Source organism: Neodiprion virginianus, chromosome 4 (genome assembly GCF_021901495.1).
Source record: "Neodiprion virginianus isolate iyNeoVirg1 chromosome 4, iyNeoVirg1.1, whole genome shotgun sequence".
NCBI lineage: Eukaryota > Metazoa > Arthropoda > Insecta > Hymenoptera > Diprionidae > Neodiprion > Neodiprion virginianus.
This window is the reverse complement of record NC_060880.1, coordinates 37700144-37720218: the sequence shown is the minus strand read 5'-3', so window position 1 is coordinate 37720218 and position 20075 is coordinate 37700144. Positions and strand designations below refer to the sequence as shown.

The 20075-nt window shown below is 38.9% G+C and overlaps 2 protein-coding genes and 1 long non-coding RNA gene across 3 annotated transcripts in view; 1 reads left to right on the top strand and 2 right to left on the bottom strand.

Moving 5' to 3' along the window:
* LOC124304017 (uncharacterized) overlaps positions 1-20075 on the bottom strand; it is a 234903-nt gene that overhangs the window by 179444 nt on the left and 35384 nt on the right. The window lies entirely within an intron of this gene.
* On the top strand, positions 3584-6814 carry LOC124303982 (uncharacterized). Its single transcript, XM_046761881.1, has 2 exons — positions 3584-3785; positions 3884-6814. Exon 2 carries the CDS (start codon positions 3987-3989, stop codon positions 5499-5501), a length of 1515 nt encoding a protein of 504 aa, XP_046617837.1. The 5' UTR covers positions 3584-3785; positions 3884-3986; the 3' UTR covers positions 5502-6814.
* LOC124303972 (ATP-binding cassette sub-family G member 8) lies at positions 8071-20003 on the bottom strand. Its single transcript, XM_046761866.1, has 6 exons — positions 19569-20003; positions 11505-11628; positions 10427-11182; positions 9837-10342; positions 9263-9729; positions 8071-9109 (listed from the first exon to the last, which is right to left on the bottom strand). The coding sequence occupies exons 2-6, from the start codon at positions 11615-11617 to the stop codon at positions 8537-8539; spliced, it is 2415 nt and encodes an 804-aa protein (XP_046617822.1). The 5' UTR covers positions 11618-11628; positions 19569-20003; the 3' UTR covers positions 8071-8536.

Genomic DNA, 20075 nt, shown 5'->3' with positions numbered 1-20075 from the left:
GTGCAGGGTATACACGAGGCGTGCTTCAATGCAGACGTGCGGACGTAGCGAGCGGAGTTGTAGGCCGTGTGTGTGATTGCCACGAAAGACCCAGGTTGACAGGAAATGGTTCGAGATAAGATAATGGCGTCCCTCGCCTCTCCTGCATCCGGCAGCTTTCTTTGCTTTCAGTAGAACCGCGTCGACGCCGTCGAAGCTGTGCCGCCGCACATAATCGGAGAACGGACGTGTTATTGCGATCAGCGAATAACGTGCTTAAAAATAAATTTAAAAGAAAAAGAAAAACGACAGTCAATTATTCGCCTTCCTTCTCTATCGTGCGTACTTCCCGCACCCTCGAATAATTCTTATTATACATATACGCCTCTGCGGTCATCCGCCGCATTAATTATTCGGTTAACATACGTCGTGTACATACGTAGGTACGTCGTGCACACCCACCGTTTCTAATTCTCTTATGGTCACACGAGAATCGAGAAATATCTTTGAACAACCCACACGTACGTAACCATATACTGCGTCGGTTTGTTGGGAATGAGACAAATCTATTATCTCTTCCGGACAGGTTTTATATTTTACAAAACGTCGTACATCGGTATCGGTCGAATTCACCGAAACTACTACGTACAACCTTAATGCTGCAGCAAGATTCATTAATAGTCAATGATTGCTCGTGCCGTGCGTATGCTTAAAGCTCTTTCATAATAATATCATGTATATCCTGTCAGAAGTTAGCCAAACAATGACCCGATATCTCGGGCTAGAACAGACTGCACCCATTACAGCGAGGCATTGAATGGTTCTAAAAACCGGCCGCCGCGGCGTGCCCAAATTCTTTCTCTGTTCCACGCAACCTACGGGTGAAAAATTTGTTCATGCAGTCGCATTCTCGAACGAACCCGTCGCTACGAAGCGTGTGCGTGAGTTTTAACAGACCCGTGAGCACCCGGGGCATCTCTACAAACCCTGCATTCATCATAAACCTGTAGTATGTATAGATATGCACCCGGGTTCAGAGAAGTACGCATGCACGTAAATACACACGAAACACGTACAGAGTCGCTACAACTCTGCCCGCTAAGGTGCGTGCACAGCACACCGTATACAGTCTATAATACGTTATAGGTATAGTCGCAGCTTCCCCTTCACGAACCTCGACGGGCCCGTCTCTTCTTCGATTCTCGCGACACAGGATGTGTACAGTGTACAGTCTATGCACGGTATACACTTGCAATCAACGCCGAATATTCCGGCTATATACTACGTGGTAGTAGTTGGTGGGCGGGGGTAGGCGCTATTAAAGTAAAGTAATCAATGAACCAGCGAAAGGAAAGGCGGAGGCAGAGACAGAGAGGCAGAGGAGGGTCGAACGACGGGGAATCATGCGCGCTCACGCCGGATTCTGTGCCTTATCGTAGCCGCGTTTTTATTTCGCACGCGTATCTTTACGCTGGCCGGTCCCGATGGTGGGCGGTGAGGCGGGGGGGAAGGGGGGAGTATGCGAGACCCGTGTCGTGTAAGAACTGCACGACTATAAGCACAGAGGACACCCAGAGACGCGGGCGCACGTCTAATTCTTGGATGCGTTTTAATAGGGTCAAGAATTGACCCTTACGCGTCCAGCTCGTAAAAATTGATGCAACTCGCGACGGTTGTACATACATAAAGAGTACTTACAAGTATATTATAGGTATGTACCGCGTGTGTGTGTACAGACCCTTAGATTGATGCTGACGCGTTCAAAGTTAACACGGGACACGGCGAACCTACATACGAGAGCCGTATACTGTGCCGGTTCAAGTTATAAAATTAAATTTGGAGCTAGGATATTTTTTCAAACGATTTTACGATTTTAACATTTTTACGACAAGCGGTTCCGTTCGCTGCTGTTGCTGCAACCTCGGAACTTGATCTATATATACTTAACAATACCAACGGCTCATTTTTTCTAAAGAGATTAAACGCTTTGCTCCACATGCGTAATTGCGTAATTATAGGTGTAAGGTAGACGTAACGTGGTTGGACGAAATTTTTCATTTGCATTTTAGCATGCTGCGAATATTACATACGGCTATGCGTATGTACGTGCATGCCTATAATAGCTGCAGCCGTACAACCGACAAATTACAACATTTTTGTTATAGCCTACGTAATATCTGTACGAGCGCAGAAGAAACTACTCCCGACGTGAATGGAATCGTCTGTTCATTCCGACAACCGTGGCATCTAATTTATGCGATACTTGTCTCGAAAAATCTTCACGTTATGCACACTTGAGACGCCGCGCTGCAGCACTGCAGTGTGCATTCTAAATAACGTATTAACTCAACAACCAGATGATATTTTTACTGCCAGATTATTGCCAACATTTCCCTTTTCACGTGGGTAGGCACGTAATAAGGTTGAATCGATAGAGTTTTTGCAAGACGACTTCGCTGCACAGTCGGAATTTATGATATTATGTGGGCTTATGAAACTACCTACCTTCTGGAGGAAACCAGTCAGCAAGCCGTCATTTTATAAATTATAATCAGAATTCAAAGAATCCGTATCTTCAGTCGACGATGGAAGTAAATCCTTTTACGTGTTTTGTAAAGTCGCGGTAATACCTGGTAATCATTACCATCGATTTCAGAGTTAGTATAATCGGCCTTTAATGTGCATTGAGGTCATGCATTGATCTGATATTTTATTTCTCCTCAAATTACAGTATATTTGGTATCAAATTTACCACGTTCCTATAGCGATTCGTTATTTTTTTTACCATACACACGTTCGTGTTACCATCTGATGGCAACGTACAGTCAGGTGAACACAAATACACTTGTACATGTGCTTCGAACAGTAAATTTCTGAAAAATCAACCAACAAATTGTTTGGTCAGGTTTCATTCCTATAGATGTAGAGCAATATAAAAAATTATTTATCACTCAAAAAACATCCGGAACTCCGGAAACAGCTCTTACCGACCTGTGTTGCAAAACTTCTTTACCGACGCTACGGGTGTATCACAGTAAACAAAAAGATTTTCTTTAACGGTAACAACAAATCAGTTGGGTGAAGATTGCGTATGAATGATGAATAAAAATTTAATTAATAATGTATCGGCAATGGACGTGGTGAGTAACCGATCACCATCAATTTTTTTATTCTTCCTATGAAAGTTTTCGAATCAAAAAACAAATATTTAAATTATACTATCTCGAATACACGAATTTTACTTGTTACATTTGAGTAGAGAAATTAAGAATATCAGCAAGGGAAATGCATGAAAACAAACACTTTAATTCGAAAGAATGATTTTCATGTGTGGATTGGGGTGACCTGTTCTACTAAATCTAACTGCTAAACTATCACGTATGCAGAGCAATTCTTACCTTTACGAAATTGCTATTCCTAAGGTTTGCCAATTCGCAAAACGCGCGGTAATCAATTTGCTGATAATCATGAATCTGAATATCTATTGAAATTGTGACGTGATTGGTGGAATCATAATTTTCGGTTGAGACACCGCAACACACGATTTCCGGGATTATCATAAGCTGGCGCTGTTTTTTTTTTTTTCGTGACCTTCGGTATTTCGATTACATTGCGAAAACAAAAGTATGTGCCTCCTGTTATAATCCGAAACAGAGGAATACCGATGACTCCGCTGAGATCGAACGTTTTAACGCAAAATTTGAATTGATCAGTGAATATTACAAATTAAAAGCTGTATGAAAACAAACGAGTCTACGGACTGGTATAATATATAGACACGTGAAACGAAGTACAACCAGAAGAAGGTATATTAGGCTGGATTGGGATTTGGGTTGGATTTAAGTCAAGTCAAGAAAGTTTGTGAGTATTAACGGCTATTTTTAAATCACTTCTTGTATTCCAGATTTTCTCGATCACGTGTAAATCGAATCGAAAAAGGTGAAGATTTTTGCAGAAGCACAGGTAATTGAAAGCTCCTGGCAGCTGATAAGGAAATTTAATTCCACATGGATATACTGAGATTAAGCAAAACGGATACTGCTAAAGATACAACTATGGAGGGCAAACCATTGACGGATCCTCTTGATTCATATTTTGTAATTCCGGGTAACAACCTGTCTTTCACAGGCAACGTGCTTGCGCAATATTTCACAGTCACTACAGACAGCTACATTTCTCTATGCTTTCACTTGTACGAGTTATTATGTGCTGAAGATTCAAGGTTCAAAGACGAAGTTTCTGAGGCAGCATTTCATTATTACACCACCATGTTACTATGGCAAAGACTACGACAGCTTTTGCCTCTCAGTGTGGTCAGATCATCACCATTTCTAGATAAGCTTTCTTACTTCGAAGAACATTTAATGATGATTCCCAGGCCGCTTGAAATATACTTGAAAGGTATTGGAAATTTTCGCCATCCCTACTTGGGTGAAATGCGATTTCAACTGCCTTCGGCTATCACTAGTCAAATATTTGATTTGACTACCGGTGCCTTTGGAAAAATAACCGACAAGACACATTTTCTGTATGAAGCATTTCCTGCCCCCGGGGTTGCAGCTCTGCGCATTTTAGCAGATCTGAAGCATACTAATTCTCCTGGCGATCGCATTTGGGATTTACCCCAACATCTACGACCTGATTACGAGGTTAAAACAGATCAGGTTCCTATGCCAACAATTAATCTTTTGGGTTGGTTTCCAGCCCAGAGTTTGACAGATGGTCAGCTGAGATTATTGAAAACTTTAGAGATACCGAATGATCACTCAGAAGACGATATGTCAATATTCTTCCTCAGCAGCTGTAAATTGCTAAGAACGATCAGTGAATACTTTTGGTCACCCAAACCTGTTGCGAGTCGTCTCACTTCGCCACTTACATTCCAATTTGGAACATCTGCAATATCCACTACATCTAGCGCAGACGAAGTGATCAAGAAAGTCAAACTGGAGGAATCATCCTCAAGTACCGTTATTGCGACTAAAGGAACCTCTACTAGCAAACCTGTATCATTCGAATTTGCACTTGCAGATTTACCTGCGGGCACTTCAAAAGAATTATCCTCCCAGCAATTCCCCGAAAATATCCCAATGAATAACTTTTGTGGTGATAGCATAAGGTTTGGGTCGGTTAACAGTATGTCTACGACAGGATCCATAGTTCAGGGACTTTGCGTAAAAAAAGTTAATGGTCATGAACCCTATGCGTTTGATAGGTACGGAATGTACTGTGAAGGAAAAATATCCGTGTTTTCGACAATGAAGGTCACCGATAACTTCGCAACAGGTGGTGCTATTAATGCGTATCGAATGCCAAAGGAGCCAATCCATAATCAACACTCTTGGTCCTGCTATGATTATAACGGCTACAAAGAAGTTCCTGAATCCTGGATTCATACACGTAATGAAGTCTACAACCTGGGCAGTATCCAGGAATTAAATCAAACTATGTGGTTTACGGGAGCTGCCGACAAGTGGCTGTTGCAACACTTATTCCTTGAGAAACATACGACTGTAAAGTGAAGGAAGAGAAACACTGATGTTGATATTTGAAAGCAGAAAAAGAAGATGTACATACAAGTAAATTTTTCATATCACGCTTGTAGCAAATGGCTGTTACGTTATTCACTAGAAAACCTGTGAGTCATTACTAGTATATCTAGTTTGTCTATTCATTACGAGTATACCTAAGTACATTCCTTACTACTGACATATAACTTCATCTCACATATATTCTTCAGGAACTACTAAGTTAAAAATCTCAAATACAACCAAAGATTCTTCCTCAATTCGATGTATTTTGAATTATATGTAAAATGCATTCCTGAACTACAAGCTATTGATTGCGTGCATTTTTGGTTACTTTTGCTCAGAGTCTTTAATTAATCTGTTAGAGCCTAATGCTTTCCATATGAGGTATAGAAATTAGATGGAAATTTCAAATTACTGATCTTGAAAAAAGTTGTATTTGATAAGACTGAAAAAAAATGTTATACTTATGTCATGTATTCTGTTAAAAAATTTGTAAAGTAATGATAATTCTGAAGTTTCCTCACATATATTAATTTTATGAAAGCAAAAAAAGTGTTGTCTTTTTAATCTTCAGCAAAATCTTCCGATACAAATTATATTATTAAATTGTGTAATTCTTTGATTAAAATGTTTTGGATCGATAATTGAAAGTTTGTTGTTACTGAAAAATTTTTTGATACAAAATAACTTTAATAATAAAGAAAATTTCTGTTACAATTTTATTTTCGTTGATACCTAATCATACTTAAAAAAGCATATCTGGCAACCTTTGTGCAGAAAAGTCTGAGTCATATAGAATCGTTAGTGATTTTTACGCTATGGAATGCTAAAGCTAATAAGAGTGCTCTGATCTATTTTTTGCCTAACAAAAAATTGGAGAAGAACCTAGTTTGATTGGATTTGACATTAATAGTTAAAGGCTGTTCTTCCTCAACTTGCAACTTTATAATTCATACAAGTACGATCCATTTTTGTGTTTTTATTGACTGGTAATGTGTGTCTTATCTACATCTATATTTATTTTTATATTGTACGTGTATATTGTAGATGTATAGCTATGTGCATTCATGTATCTATTTATGGTCATTTGTTCTACCGTAGTTTGTGCTGAAGAGTATTTTTTCACAAGGATGATGCCTAACTCTCCGACAACATTTTATTATTTTATCCACGTTTATCTTTGTACTGTAAATATTTATATTTCACTTGGTTTGGATAAAACTTCAAAACAAATAAATCTGTTTATTTCGTAAGAATTTTGAAACTGACCTTTTTTTTCTACGGCCCACTATTTTAGCTCGTGCTTAAACTGAGTTAACTCTAATCATTGTTGAATTTCTCTAAAGTTTTGCTCTAATTGGTTGAACTGCAAAGTAAAGCAAAGTTTAAAGTTGAATTTTGAATATAATTTCGACCGAAGCTTTTGAAATGTATGGCACAGATGAATTTTGAAAATCTCAGAAAGGATCTATGTAAGAAATTGTAATGAACTCAAATTACTGAAAAAATTCCGCGATTGTTTGAATGATAATTAATCTGTGAGAAACAATTAACCAAAAACTTGGCAGATTTCTCATTACGTAAGCTCAGCAATTTTTTTTTTTTAATGTTCAATCTATTTCGAAATAGTATTGACAATGAGAAACATATCTCTACTCGCCTGAGATCATCATGACGGTGAACATGATTTCCACAATAATTCAAAACTAACTATTAAAAATCTACATAAAATTGACAACATTTTATCTGCAAAGATCAGGAGAAGCAAGTCCAACAACATCCGCTGAAGAGTATTACATATATTGAGTTCAATAAAAGGTTAATTTGTCTTAATTGCTGTACAGAACAAGAGTTCAAAGGGCTAGAAGATTTGAAGTAATTTGCACCATTAAGAAGAGTATAGATGCTTATTAGGAAAATATTTGTACTGCATGAAATATGTTCTTTTAGCTGTTCACGCAACTATCCATGTATTTATAGCTACTGTGATAATCGAACAAACGTAAGTGTACAATGCCCTCCTCACATGTGATTAAAAATATCAATCGTCTCCTCGACCTGAACATATCTGGTAACGTTAATCACATAATTAGAAGACGGTTTGATTATTTCATTCAAGACACAGTTAACTGTGAAGTAATAGCAATACATGCGACATACTCATGGAACTTATTCATCAGCTGATAAGAATTACGATTTATCAAAAGTTAAAAGCCATTCATTCATCAGTAACGCATCTCAAAAATGGTGAGCTAAGCCTTGAAACATGATTAGATATGAAGAATTTCTCCTTTTTTCATTCTACTGATATCAAAGTAAATTGATATGTGTTTCACGCGAGTTATAAGTCAAGGCCAACAGTTGGAATTTATAAAGCAGATAACAACTTACAGTTTGCTGGTAGTTTTTTTTTTTTTTTTTTTTGCAAAATATTTCCATTTCTAGTCTATTCTAATACGTTGTAATATCACTTAGGTGATGGATAAATTTTTGTTAGTCGAAGATCAGTGATGGACAAGTTCTGATATATCAAATGAAGTCATTATTATTCAAACTGATATTTATTGGAAGTGTTTTTATTTCAGAGAAAGTATATCATCCATTCTTTGTTTTATAACTGGTTTGCTCGATTCAGTAAACTTCATTGAAGTTTACAATAATTAATAACACATTTAATATAATTTCGAATCTATTAGATGTCTATTCTGCAAGTTTCTAAAGCTCTTGGCTTTAAAGAGTCACAGAAGCATAGACATCTCCAAGACAAGTTTGAAATAAAATGTATGCAAAAGTAAAAACTATATATTCTATACTACATGAGTTTGTCAATCACAGCATAAGTCATTCGACAGTAAATGAAGCAATACATGATTTCCATAACACTCGATACGCTGATTATAGACGGAAATGCAGGATTTATGAATCTTGATCAGTAAATCGAACTAATTTGGTAAGGTGTAAAACTTGATGCTGTTTGTGAAAACTCATGTGAGAATCATTACCCGAAAGGTGTAAGTAAAAAAAACTTACGGTTTATTTGGAGCGCTTCTCGGCCGCTTCGGTGTTGCATATTTGAAGAATAAAAATCCTATTACAATTAGAATAACCAACACTGCTGTGGCTGTGCCCAGCCACAAAATAGAATGTGGCTTAATTTTATCCAGACCAACCTCTTGCAAAGTTACAAGGCCATCGGGCGTTTCACAAGTCGCTTGGAAGATGATATCTTGACGTAGAACTTGCTTCGCTTTGCAAGGTCCGTGAACTTCGGGAAGTAGTATCGACAGAACCCATTCCATGGGACTCCACTGTCTGTACCACCACGGGAAATTTTCTAAATGTAAAGTTACACCTCCAGCTAATGTCAATTCACCAATAACTAATCCCGAACAAAAGGCTGCCAATCCAGGCCATTTACAAATATGAGCGAATAAGACACAAATTAAATGCTGGAACATCAAATACAGCAAGCCAATCGCTAGGTAATTCCACAGTGTTGATAAGTTTTCTTCCGGAGTTAAATGTAAGCCTGACATTGCAAATGCCGGTGCTAAATATATCAGAAAAATGACACACCATGTTGGTATACTGCACAGCAGCTGCAACAAAAAGAATCCCTTGTGAAAACACCTGCTAATCCCGTTTAGTAAAGTGAGCAGTCAAATGAAAACCGGACATACTCAGCTTCCAGTTGAAAAAACAAAATGAAGAATAGATATTTGTACACGGGTATATAAACGAAAAGTCCTTACCTCTACAAAAATGTAGACAAATCTTGCGTACAGTCCATCTCTGATGTCTCTTTCTACGCTTAGTCTGGCCTTAGAAACATCAATGATAGCTATGAGATTGAGTGGCCAACACAGTATTCCAAAACTAGCGTAATGCAGTCCAATTCTGTCTCGTAAATATAAATTAGTATCACCAGATACATCCCAAAACACTGCACCTAGGATTATACTAAGGGAAGCAGCAAACAGAATTTTTTGCAAAATTCGAGCCAACGCTCCAGGTTGGCTGTATATCAAGGTCTTCAGTAACAGAACGTAGATTTGTACAAGTAAATTTGCACTTGATATTGAAGGAGGCAACGGTCCAGGAGCTCCGGGATCGCTTATGCCTGGTAATCTCACTCTTGCCAGTTCTGCCAGGTGATCTATTCTTTGCGATGATTCCAGCATTGCTTCCGCTGACAAGTCGTCCAATGTGACCAAGTCAACTTTATGAAAAAATGTTTCTATTTAGCTTTATGATCCGTAACTACAGCGTGAGTAGGTAAATGAAGTAATACTTCGACGATGCATCTCAGCCTTCGATGTTACTTACGATAATAGTCCGAAGGATTTTTGAACGGAGGGCAAGGAAATTCGGCGAGGGCAAAATAGGGCAGCATGTCTCTTCTAGGGCCGGTGTACATGATCCTACCCCCAGAAGTAAGTGCAACCCTTGATACCATAGTTAATATTTCGTACGTCGGTGGATGTAGGGTTAAAATGACGAGTCTTTGTCCTCGGCTAGCCCACTGCCTCAAGTATTCGACCAGAAAAAATGCATCGAAAATATCCAGACCATGCGTTGGTCTGTCCAAGGCAAGAATATGGGAATTTTGAAGCAATCGACACGCCAAGGCAAGCCTTCGGACCTCTGATGTCGTCAAAGTATTCACAAGACAGTGTTTTGTTGCTTCCAAGCCAAGCTCTTGGAGTATTGCATCTGATTCCATAGACGATGATCCCGATCCTCCTCTGAGTCTCAAATAAAAGCTGAGTGTTTGCTCCGCCGTAAGACCCGGACTGAGGGTACTCTCCGCAGATAGATAAGCGACACGAGACCTTTAAGATGAAGAAAACAAAGTTCCTACCTATGTGGTACACTTATCGCTGAGAAATGATTTTTATCGTAAGCAAAAATAATACCTCAGCAAAGAAGCAGACATGGACCTTCCATTCATCAAAATATCTCCACGTTTAATTCTCCTACGACCAGAAATAGTTTCCATAATGAGGGTTCCCTCCCTTTCTGTTGTGGCCATCACAGCCATCACTTCGTTAGCACCCACCTCCAAAGATATGCCCCTCAACAAAGGTAATCCATTGGATCCAGAAGCCTCGACACCTCGAAATTGTAAGTGTGGATGCTGCATGGGTATCGCACTAGGTCTCATTTGCATTGGTAAATTTTCAAAGGCTATAGCACCGTGGTGGCTGTATCCAGGCTCAGTTGGCGCCATGCTGTGCCTTCGGCTTGGTCTATAAGTGTTCAATAGATTAGCCTCGCTGGCACTTCTGAGCCTCGCACTCTCTCTGACATTGAGTTGAGAGCTAGCCTGATCTCTGGGCACCGCGTGAACTTGTCTAAAATCTGGATCGCTCCTGGCTGATCGCATCGCACTCGCATGGGCCCCACTTCCATGGAGAGGCACTCTGCGACCCTCTTCGCTGGAATCATAGCCACTGGAGCCGTCGCGGATTCTGGAGGGTGGCAGTACCCTTGGCAATCCGAATTTCAAATACGTGAATGAGTTGTTGGCCAACGGACTCTTGGGCCCATATCGTGGATGCCTCAGTATGCTTTGGACCGTCGAATCTCTCAGTTGAAAATTCCCGTATGGTAACGGTGATTTCTCGGCTGAACCCAACGCAGAGTCAGTGAAGTCAGAATTGAGGTTTTGACTGTAAAATGAATTGATTCCAGGTCGGTAGAATTAGCAAATGAGTAATATTACCATAATCGAGGATAATGTATGAAATACTACTTAGTATTTCGGTTAAATCGTATAAACATGTCTGTGAATCATAACACGAGTAGAATTTATTAGAGAAATCGTTTTATGGAATTGATACACCGCTATTTAGAAATATGTCAAGTTCCGGAGGTTCAATGACGGTTTTCAAAATTTCTCTGACCCACCTTATCACTTTTGACTTTGACAAAATCTGAAGTTTTAACATTAATGAGAACGTTTCAATAGTTTTAGGCGAAATTTCAATTTACCGGTAAATGGACCAAGCATGTAGATCTTCGCTTGCTGGTGGTTCCAGACCCCGGGTGTCCAATGCTCCAGGAACGGAATATCTCCTTTCCAATTCCCAAGCCTCAGAGCCCATTTTAATGTTACCTAGAAACAGAAATGACAATTTATATATCAGTGAAACCTGATGATATAATCAGTAATATATCGATATAAACAGGTCTAATAGCGTGCAGAGGTCAAAATTCAGATTGACCGCGACATCGAATATTGTATCATTAGTTCGAATTGAAATTTAAAAATAGGAAGCAATTAGGGAATATCATATTCAGAAGTGTCGAAGATCCGGAAAGGACGAAGATTAACTATTAGAAATTTTGATTACTCTGAGTATCGACCAGTAGGAATGTTGATGTACGACGTAACGGTTGGTCTGAATTTTGACAACTCGGAATTTTTACCCGTACCCCGAGGTATACACACTGAGATCTGCACACTGTCCTAAAATAATGTAGGATACCGTCGAGTGTATGTGCCTACATACATACATTAACTGATCTTTCCGCGCCGAAGGTAGAAAACGTCGAAGTAAAAAACGGGACTTTGAAATATAATTACTGCTGTAGAAGAACGTAGATTTGAAATCTAACTGACTCGGCGAACAGCGTAAAATATGTACGGATGAAACATATTGCGATTTGGCAGGCGAAAGAGATGGAGAAGGAAGAGCTATATACGTAGAACTCAGCAGGGAAACAGGTAGAAAGATAATGAGTATGATGTTAATAACGTTGCTTGGCACCTTTAGGAATGTCTGAAATTTAGTAAACTATGAAAAAGAAAACATATTCTTATTTTGAAAAACCGACTCCTTGAAAATTATTCTAAAAAACTATCGTTTATGATGAAAAACAAAGTCCTTAAAAATTCGAGCTCGATCAGATAAGATGAAGAGGTCTCGCTTTCGAGTTTCTGTTTTTTCATTGGAATAACACGTAGAAAAGTGCTTACTTTAAGTTATCGGCGATTTTGCGTGACAATACAGAAGAAAATGAAAAGTATCAAGAGATCTTTTTGCGGAGGCAACAATATTTAGTACAAAAAAGGTATCCAGATATTTTATTCAATTTTGCATATTTTGAGAATTATTGTGAAAAAATAAAATCTTTTATTATTTTTGTATTTGCGGTATATAATGAATAGGTGCTCGTAAGTTTACACAGATTCTGCGTGAAAAACATGGCTGCAGCACCGGTCGCAGTATTTGGCTTCTCAGCACAGACATCAGATGACAATATATAACGGTATTCATGATTCCTCTCGTAAAAGTGAAAGAACGGAACTCGACTTTATGTATCTACACGTATACCGATTCGTTCTTCGCAGTAATGATCTGACCGCAGATGGCTCATCGTTGGCTAATTTAAGGGAAGACGTCATCTTGAAGGACGTTCAAATGTGGGTAACACTCGATGCGGAATTCCCGCCGTCGAAGTGACAAATTAACTAACAAAACGTTCCGAGACTGGAATTCTTAATGTACTTGAAAGCAAGGAGACGAATTAAATTTCTATTGTAGAAGATATCTGGCCGAGAGTCAACAGCCGATATACATTATAATTAATTTTCGCGATTTGTGCAGTTAAAATGCGGTTGAAATGCGTTTCCACATATATTGTACATATATACATTCGCAAATTCGTCGGTTTATTTGTAGATAAAAGAAATTTCTGAAACGATCGACGCGAAGATTTTCGCCGTTCGAAGTAGAACTGTAAAAATTCAATCTTTCTTATGCATGGTCACTGTGCCCCCGTTTTCCCCTCAACACACCAGTTTCGAAATAATTTCGAAATATTATGCAGCTCACGGTCGTTACTCGGCGATTTCTTATGCAGGATTTTATACTTTTGCCCAACTTTTGTAACCGTGTGTTTTTGCTCAATGAGTTCACTGCCAACTACTCATAGGTAATCTGAACACAATCGCAAATAATCATAATGGAACTTGAAGAATAAACGAATAAGGAAGATAAAAATGTCTTCGCAGTTATGTGATAATCGAAACAGCAAATTGAACATGAAAAATATTTATATACCTCTCGCGTTTCGAACGGATGCAATAACAGACAAATAGACGTTAAAGAAATAAAAAAAATATCTATCCGGTGGATATCTGTAGCAATGTTTGTACAGAGTATCTCGTACAAATCCTCTTCCACGTCGTTACCTACAGTACGTATAGCTTCAACGCATCCGCAGCTGTATTACAAACCCCCTAGCAATTGCTTGCCCGCATATGTTGTGTGTTTTGCTAAGATTTCCAGCTCATTACCTGTCGTTGCATTTGTTTTTGTTTTGTTACCTGCATACCTGCGTTATAGTGCGTTTACATACCCGCATATGTGAAGAGAATCCGTAGTATGTACCGCTAATCTGCTTCACCCGCGACAAAGATGAATATAACATAAACGAGCGGCTTTTGACTGGCCATGAACGAGCCCTCGAACTTCCCGTTCTCACACTGCAGGTTCCAAGTTTATAGGGAAAAAAAGAATAATATCCAATTTGAATTTCGAACTAGAAATTCAGGGTCGTGATCACCGCTTTGGAAGCTCTCGGATATCCAGTTATATGGAAATATGACAACTTTTTTTATTTAGCGTCACTATAATGGACCCACCATTACAAATTTTGGAAGTCTGACCTTGGGTTCGTTATGAGTGACACAAAAAACCTCCGCCTACCAATTTCTACAAAAACGGAATATTTCTGGATTTTTTTCCACCATATTGCATCGCTGTTTTGGATTTCGCAATCTGACTTCAGATTCGTGATCAGCCGCCCAACAAACTGACGAATAGAAATTTTCATCAAAATTCAAATGTTTTTAATTCTTTTTCACTTTATTGAATACGGCAAATTTAAATTTCGCAAATCTAACCTTAGATTCATGATTACCGATCCAAAAAACCTCACGGCACCAATTTTCATTCAAATCCATTCATCGATTCTAAAGATATCATAATTTTTATTTGATTTTTGGAATTTTGTTATTTGAATAATTGAAAAAGTACCGGACCGATCAAAGCCAAAATCTGGTCAGTTCTAAATTTGGAAAGCCGCGTCGATTGAGACCAAAATCAATGAAATCCGGTAATTCGTTCTCGAAATATCGTCGGCCAAAAAAATGATCACACGCGCTCACAGACGTTCATCTGAAAATGATCGAAGGTGATTCTCTAAACTTCAAAACGTGGTGATCTATGGAAAACTGGACTGTTCATTTTCGAGATGACTACAATAACTTCGTTTTTTCTCTGAAACGGGAATTTAAAAACGTGAAACACGTTTGCACGGTGAATTATACATCGTGGCGTTATAAGCGATAAAATTTGGTCTCTTCCGAAAGAGCAGAGCTTCGCCTCTTCAATAATTCACCAATTTTTAACCATCGCGTATGTGTGTCACCCATTTTTTCAGGTAGATGCAATTTAGTACAACTTATAGTAAACGGGCAGGTTGAAGACCGGTTCTCGTATAGTAATAATTAGGCGTTCTACGGTTACACCACCGGTTTAATTATCGTACTCGCAACACGCGTGCAGTTATTATATTATGTTACGCTTATTAGCCCGGATCTTGTGTTTTCAGGTGACACATTCCGCAAGTATCCCGCGGCGTACCCATTGCGTATCCTACAAAGAGCCATCGCAGAGGGGGAGGAAACACCTTTTAAATTTCCACCCACACACCGAGGCCTAACGCTGTTGAAATACACGTTCTGGCACACCCGTACCACCAACAAGAGATGGACATCAGGTATGCAGACACTGGAACAGCTCCTCACGCCTAACCGAGGCCTTGAATTCACGATGAATCTATGCTGAATCCGCCGCCAGTTCCGTTGTACTTACTTACACGGTACATAAGAGGCATTCCAGGTCAATTCGACAAGGGTCTGACCCTCACCCTCTCCAATCCGAGTCTTAATGACCGGAGGTGTTTCGCTAGCCTAAAATAACATCTCCAAATTTTTCTCAGATTTTTGACTAACCCCCCTGATGCCCCCCCGACCCCTTAAGTGATGATATTTTCGAAAACGGTCAATCGGACATTTTTGAAAGTTATGAAAAAAATTACATAAATTCTGTAGCCAAAAAGAAAAATATCCCAACCAAAATCTAAGTGGGCAGGCAAAACGGTAATTTTTTATCAATTTTTTTACCGTTTTCAAAAATATCATCACTTAAGGGGTCGGGGGGGCGTCAGGGGGGTTGGTCAAATATCTGAGAAAAATTTGGAGATGTTATTTTAGGCTAACGAAACACCTCCGGTCATTAAGACTCGGATTGGAGAGGGTGAGGGTCAGACCCTTGTCGAATTGACCTGGAATGCGCCATAAGTATTATACCTTTGCACATGTACACTCGTGGACAATGAATCTAAGCGGCTAATTTTTTTACACTAGACAGTTATGTTGGCAACACAGAGAAACCTACAGCGCCATAGTCGGCCGAGCGCGAAACAAACTCAATCTCAACAAACGTAACATAACCCATGACCGTCGAATCTAACCTTAAAATACCGCGGGGATGATGACTTGCTAGATTGACACCACTGAATAAGGTTAGTTTCGATGGCCATGTGTTATATTATGTTTATTGAGACTAAGTTTGTTCGCGTTTGGCCGACTGTGGCGTTGCAGGTTTCTCTGTGTTGCCAACATAACTGTCTAGTGTCAAAAATTAGCCGTCTCAAATTCATTGTCCCCAGGTGTACATACATACCTATACATACATAGACAGACACCTGTATGTCACTAACGGGACACTTTCCATTGTTGTAATATTTGACTAATTGCATATGTATAGGTACATACATACGTATCATATGTTCATACTGTTTATTTATGCAGACGTACGGAAGATCTCCGCATCACGTGTAATACGGCAAACCATGGAACGAAGGTGTGCAAATACCCAGGTATTATAATCCTGCCAAAGAGATATCGGGTATGCTTGCATCCGTTGTGGAGGGATGTGCCGCATGTGAATATGACCGTACATAAAAATATCGATATACCTGTACCTACATTTAGGTATGTACGAGTTTTATTATTTGATACATTGCTTTCTTACTCCGGGATAAAGATTGTTACACTGTTCACCGTGCAGAGGGATTTCTCTCGTAGTCTAATTGTAAGAGAGAAAAACTTTGCCATGCGTATGCGGTTCTCACTGCACCAGCAGATTTATAATATTATAGGTCCCAGTCCCACGCGCTATATTAGGTTTTTATTTACGGATCCGGATGTATGTGCCTATTACAGTTACTGCCGAGCCGGGGCTTCGTGTATATTTTTTCTAAAACCGGCTTTAATTACCCTGGGTATAAATTTTTCTTATATATGTACGTCAGAGATTTGGTATTTATTATTTATAGATTAATTATTATGGATAAATTGTACTCTCAGTTACTATTACACACACATCCCATCGTTATTTTCACCTGTGTCGAACAACGTATAACGAATGTTTCTACACGCGGATACTTATTTACACTGAATCAATGTTGATACAGCTAATTATTTTGAAACACCTTATTATTGCATAATTACAACGTAATCTTCAATGTGTGTCGAATGCTTGACGATAACTTTCAATTTGCACGTATATCGATGTAATATACGTATATAAAATAGTCTGTGCTTCAAGTGCAGGTTTATAATGTTATACGTGCATTGTATATAACATATAAATGATCTTTTATCTGCAAACACGAGTGTGTACAAGTCAGATGAGAAATTAACGAAAGTTTTTGCCAACAGTTGCAGGATATAGTACAGTATGCCTGTGTAATAAGTTGATTAGCGGTTAAATTACCGATCAAATCCATTACTCATCTGTGGCCCTGGGTATATACAAATATATCCAGCTTTAGAAAAAAATGCAAAAAACGACAAATAAAAAATAGAACTTAAAAAATCACCTTCCACGATTACAAAAATGCGGATTTGGCGGGACATATTGGCCTCTTAAACTATCAACACCTATTCGGTTATGGCCATAGGTTATACCTGGAACTGCATGACATATTATATACAGAAAGAAAGCTGTTATACCTGTCGTTTTAATCGACGGACCCGCTATTTAGCGAACATTTATTAGTGTAATTTATATATCGAGCGCATGGCGTATATATAATAAATGTGGAACACTATAATATGTGTGAGGGATATATTTTAGTCTGTAACGACAAAATTGAGCGGAATCGTTAAAACTGACCTCGACTATCCGATAACACTTGGCGTATAGAGAAGGTAGGCATACAAGTCGGTAGGATAGTTATAACGTACACGACATCATGTGTGTGTACACATACGACTGAAGTTTGTCCTTCAATAATTATTACGTAGGTATACAGTTGGCGACATACCTTAGGGTACATTATGCGATTCACGTGGAGGTAAAGTAGAAAAATTTATTGCTTCAACGCAACGTGCAATAAACTTCGGTACTGCGCGAAAAATAACAACGACATTTTTCCGTTGTTACTCACGTATTTGAGCATTTTTCTGATTATACCTGTTCACATATCATATTTCTGCCTAACAGAATAACAAAAATGAATGATATGCCGAGGAGTCAGAGAAATATGCTGGAAAACGAAAAAGTGTCTGTAAAAATTCCTGCAGTAGGTACAATACCGTGCGGCATGCAATCTAGAATTTGACGTAATTTGCGACCTAGGTGCTAAATAATTACGTGTATTAATTTATGAACGGATATTCAAGGTGCAGTACATCGCCCGGCGTGCAAGTAATAATGCATGTTGGGATTTGCCGCTTTTGCACGCAAGGCTCTTTGAAATTCCGATCTGTGTGAATGATTCACTGCAGCATGCGCGCGATGTTTATGGGCTGCAGGTATACACGTATACAGTATAGAGAAACGGGATCTTGAAATGACTCAACGAAGCTCTATCCGCATTTGTAATATACAGACGCATGTAAAATACAGCTTTATACACGTAAGAACAGGCATTTGACCAATCGTTATTATTGGAGCCAATACTGAAAGCAGCATTTAATCGGGTTTCTCCAACTTTTCCAAGGAAGTGTAATTAGGTGTAATTCAACGCGATGGTATTCAATATAATATTCATTTAAGAATATAGCCGGAAGACTTTTTTCATTCATGAGTTTTTCGATAACTTTTGATTTCCGATACTTATTAATATAGTTAGAATAAAACATTTTTCACATCGTTCAATAAAATTGCACAAGTAGACAATTATTAATCGTAATATCTATATTACTCAAAGTTCATTCTTACGCTAAGTACACCACGCACGTGCAAAACAATAGATATCCTTGTTTATACACTAAATAGATGCGGTAACAGCATGTATAATACGTACACTTTTCGCAAAAGTCCCGTCGCAAAAGATTTCCGCAATTGTTTTACGAATGGGGTAATTATACGTGTACAAGCACATGTTTTACAAATTATGTTTTATATATACATTAAACGCGATGAGTCGAGCCATTCAAATTATACTATACAATACAAGCACACGTATATTCACGACAATTTAAGCGTCATGCGCGCGCTACAAAATTACACTATACATTGTTAAGTTAGGAAAGTTCACCAATCCTTGTCTTTGTTCTGAATGTAAAGAATGACTGTAATTGAAATGAGGATAACACATTGTGGTAAAAGCATAAAATAAATAAAAGGCAATGTGTGGATCCAGTATCAACGATATACAGGGTGGCCAAAAATTTTTGGGAAAAAAATGTCATGTCATTTCCAGGTTTTCCAAGACCTAAAACCCAGTTTTCCCTGACATTTTCCCAGTTCTAGTAAGTTACTAAAACCCAAATCGTTCAGCTTATTAACTCTATATTCGGTTCAAAAAATGATTTCTAATTCCCATGATAGAAAACTGATATTTTCAGTATTTTCCATTAGCAGATTAAAAATTCCCTGATAATTCCAGGATTTCCAGGTATGTTGCCACCCTGGATATAGTAGTAGTATGCGTATAGTAAAAGTGGGAATTCGTAATGAAACTACTCACCGCGTTGCAGGTAGGTATATGTACCTAGTATCTCCAGAATACTCCACCGACGGTAACCGGATTGTCAAGTAAGTATTCTGCGGTGGAAAAGATCCTTAGTTTTCTATCTGCGCGTCGAAGTCTCCAAGAATCTCAGCTGCTCTTTTGAAAGCGCCATTTCGTTGTCCGTGATATTTCGCGAGTGATTATTACGGTACCATTAATAATGCACACACCGGTCTCGCGGCTCGTTCGAGACTCCATGTAACACGGACTACGTGTAGACACCGCGACGTTCCGGCACTTCAAATAAAGGAGCACATTCTTCATTCAAAAAGGAGCTGACTCCTCGTTCTATTCGTTTTAAAGGAAAAGCACGCAGTCGAGACGCGGCTTTGGCGAGGCTGGACGAAGCTAGGAATTTCTTGCCTCGCTGTCAGGAGAGCCGAGCGAGGCCGAGGGACTCGCTGCTGGTACTCCTGTATCTATCTACCTTTTCCCCGTCCTCCTCGTCCCGTCCCCACCTCT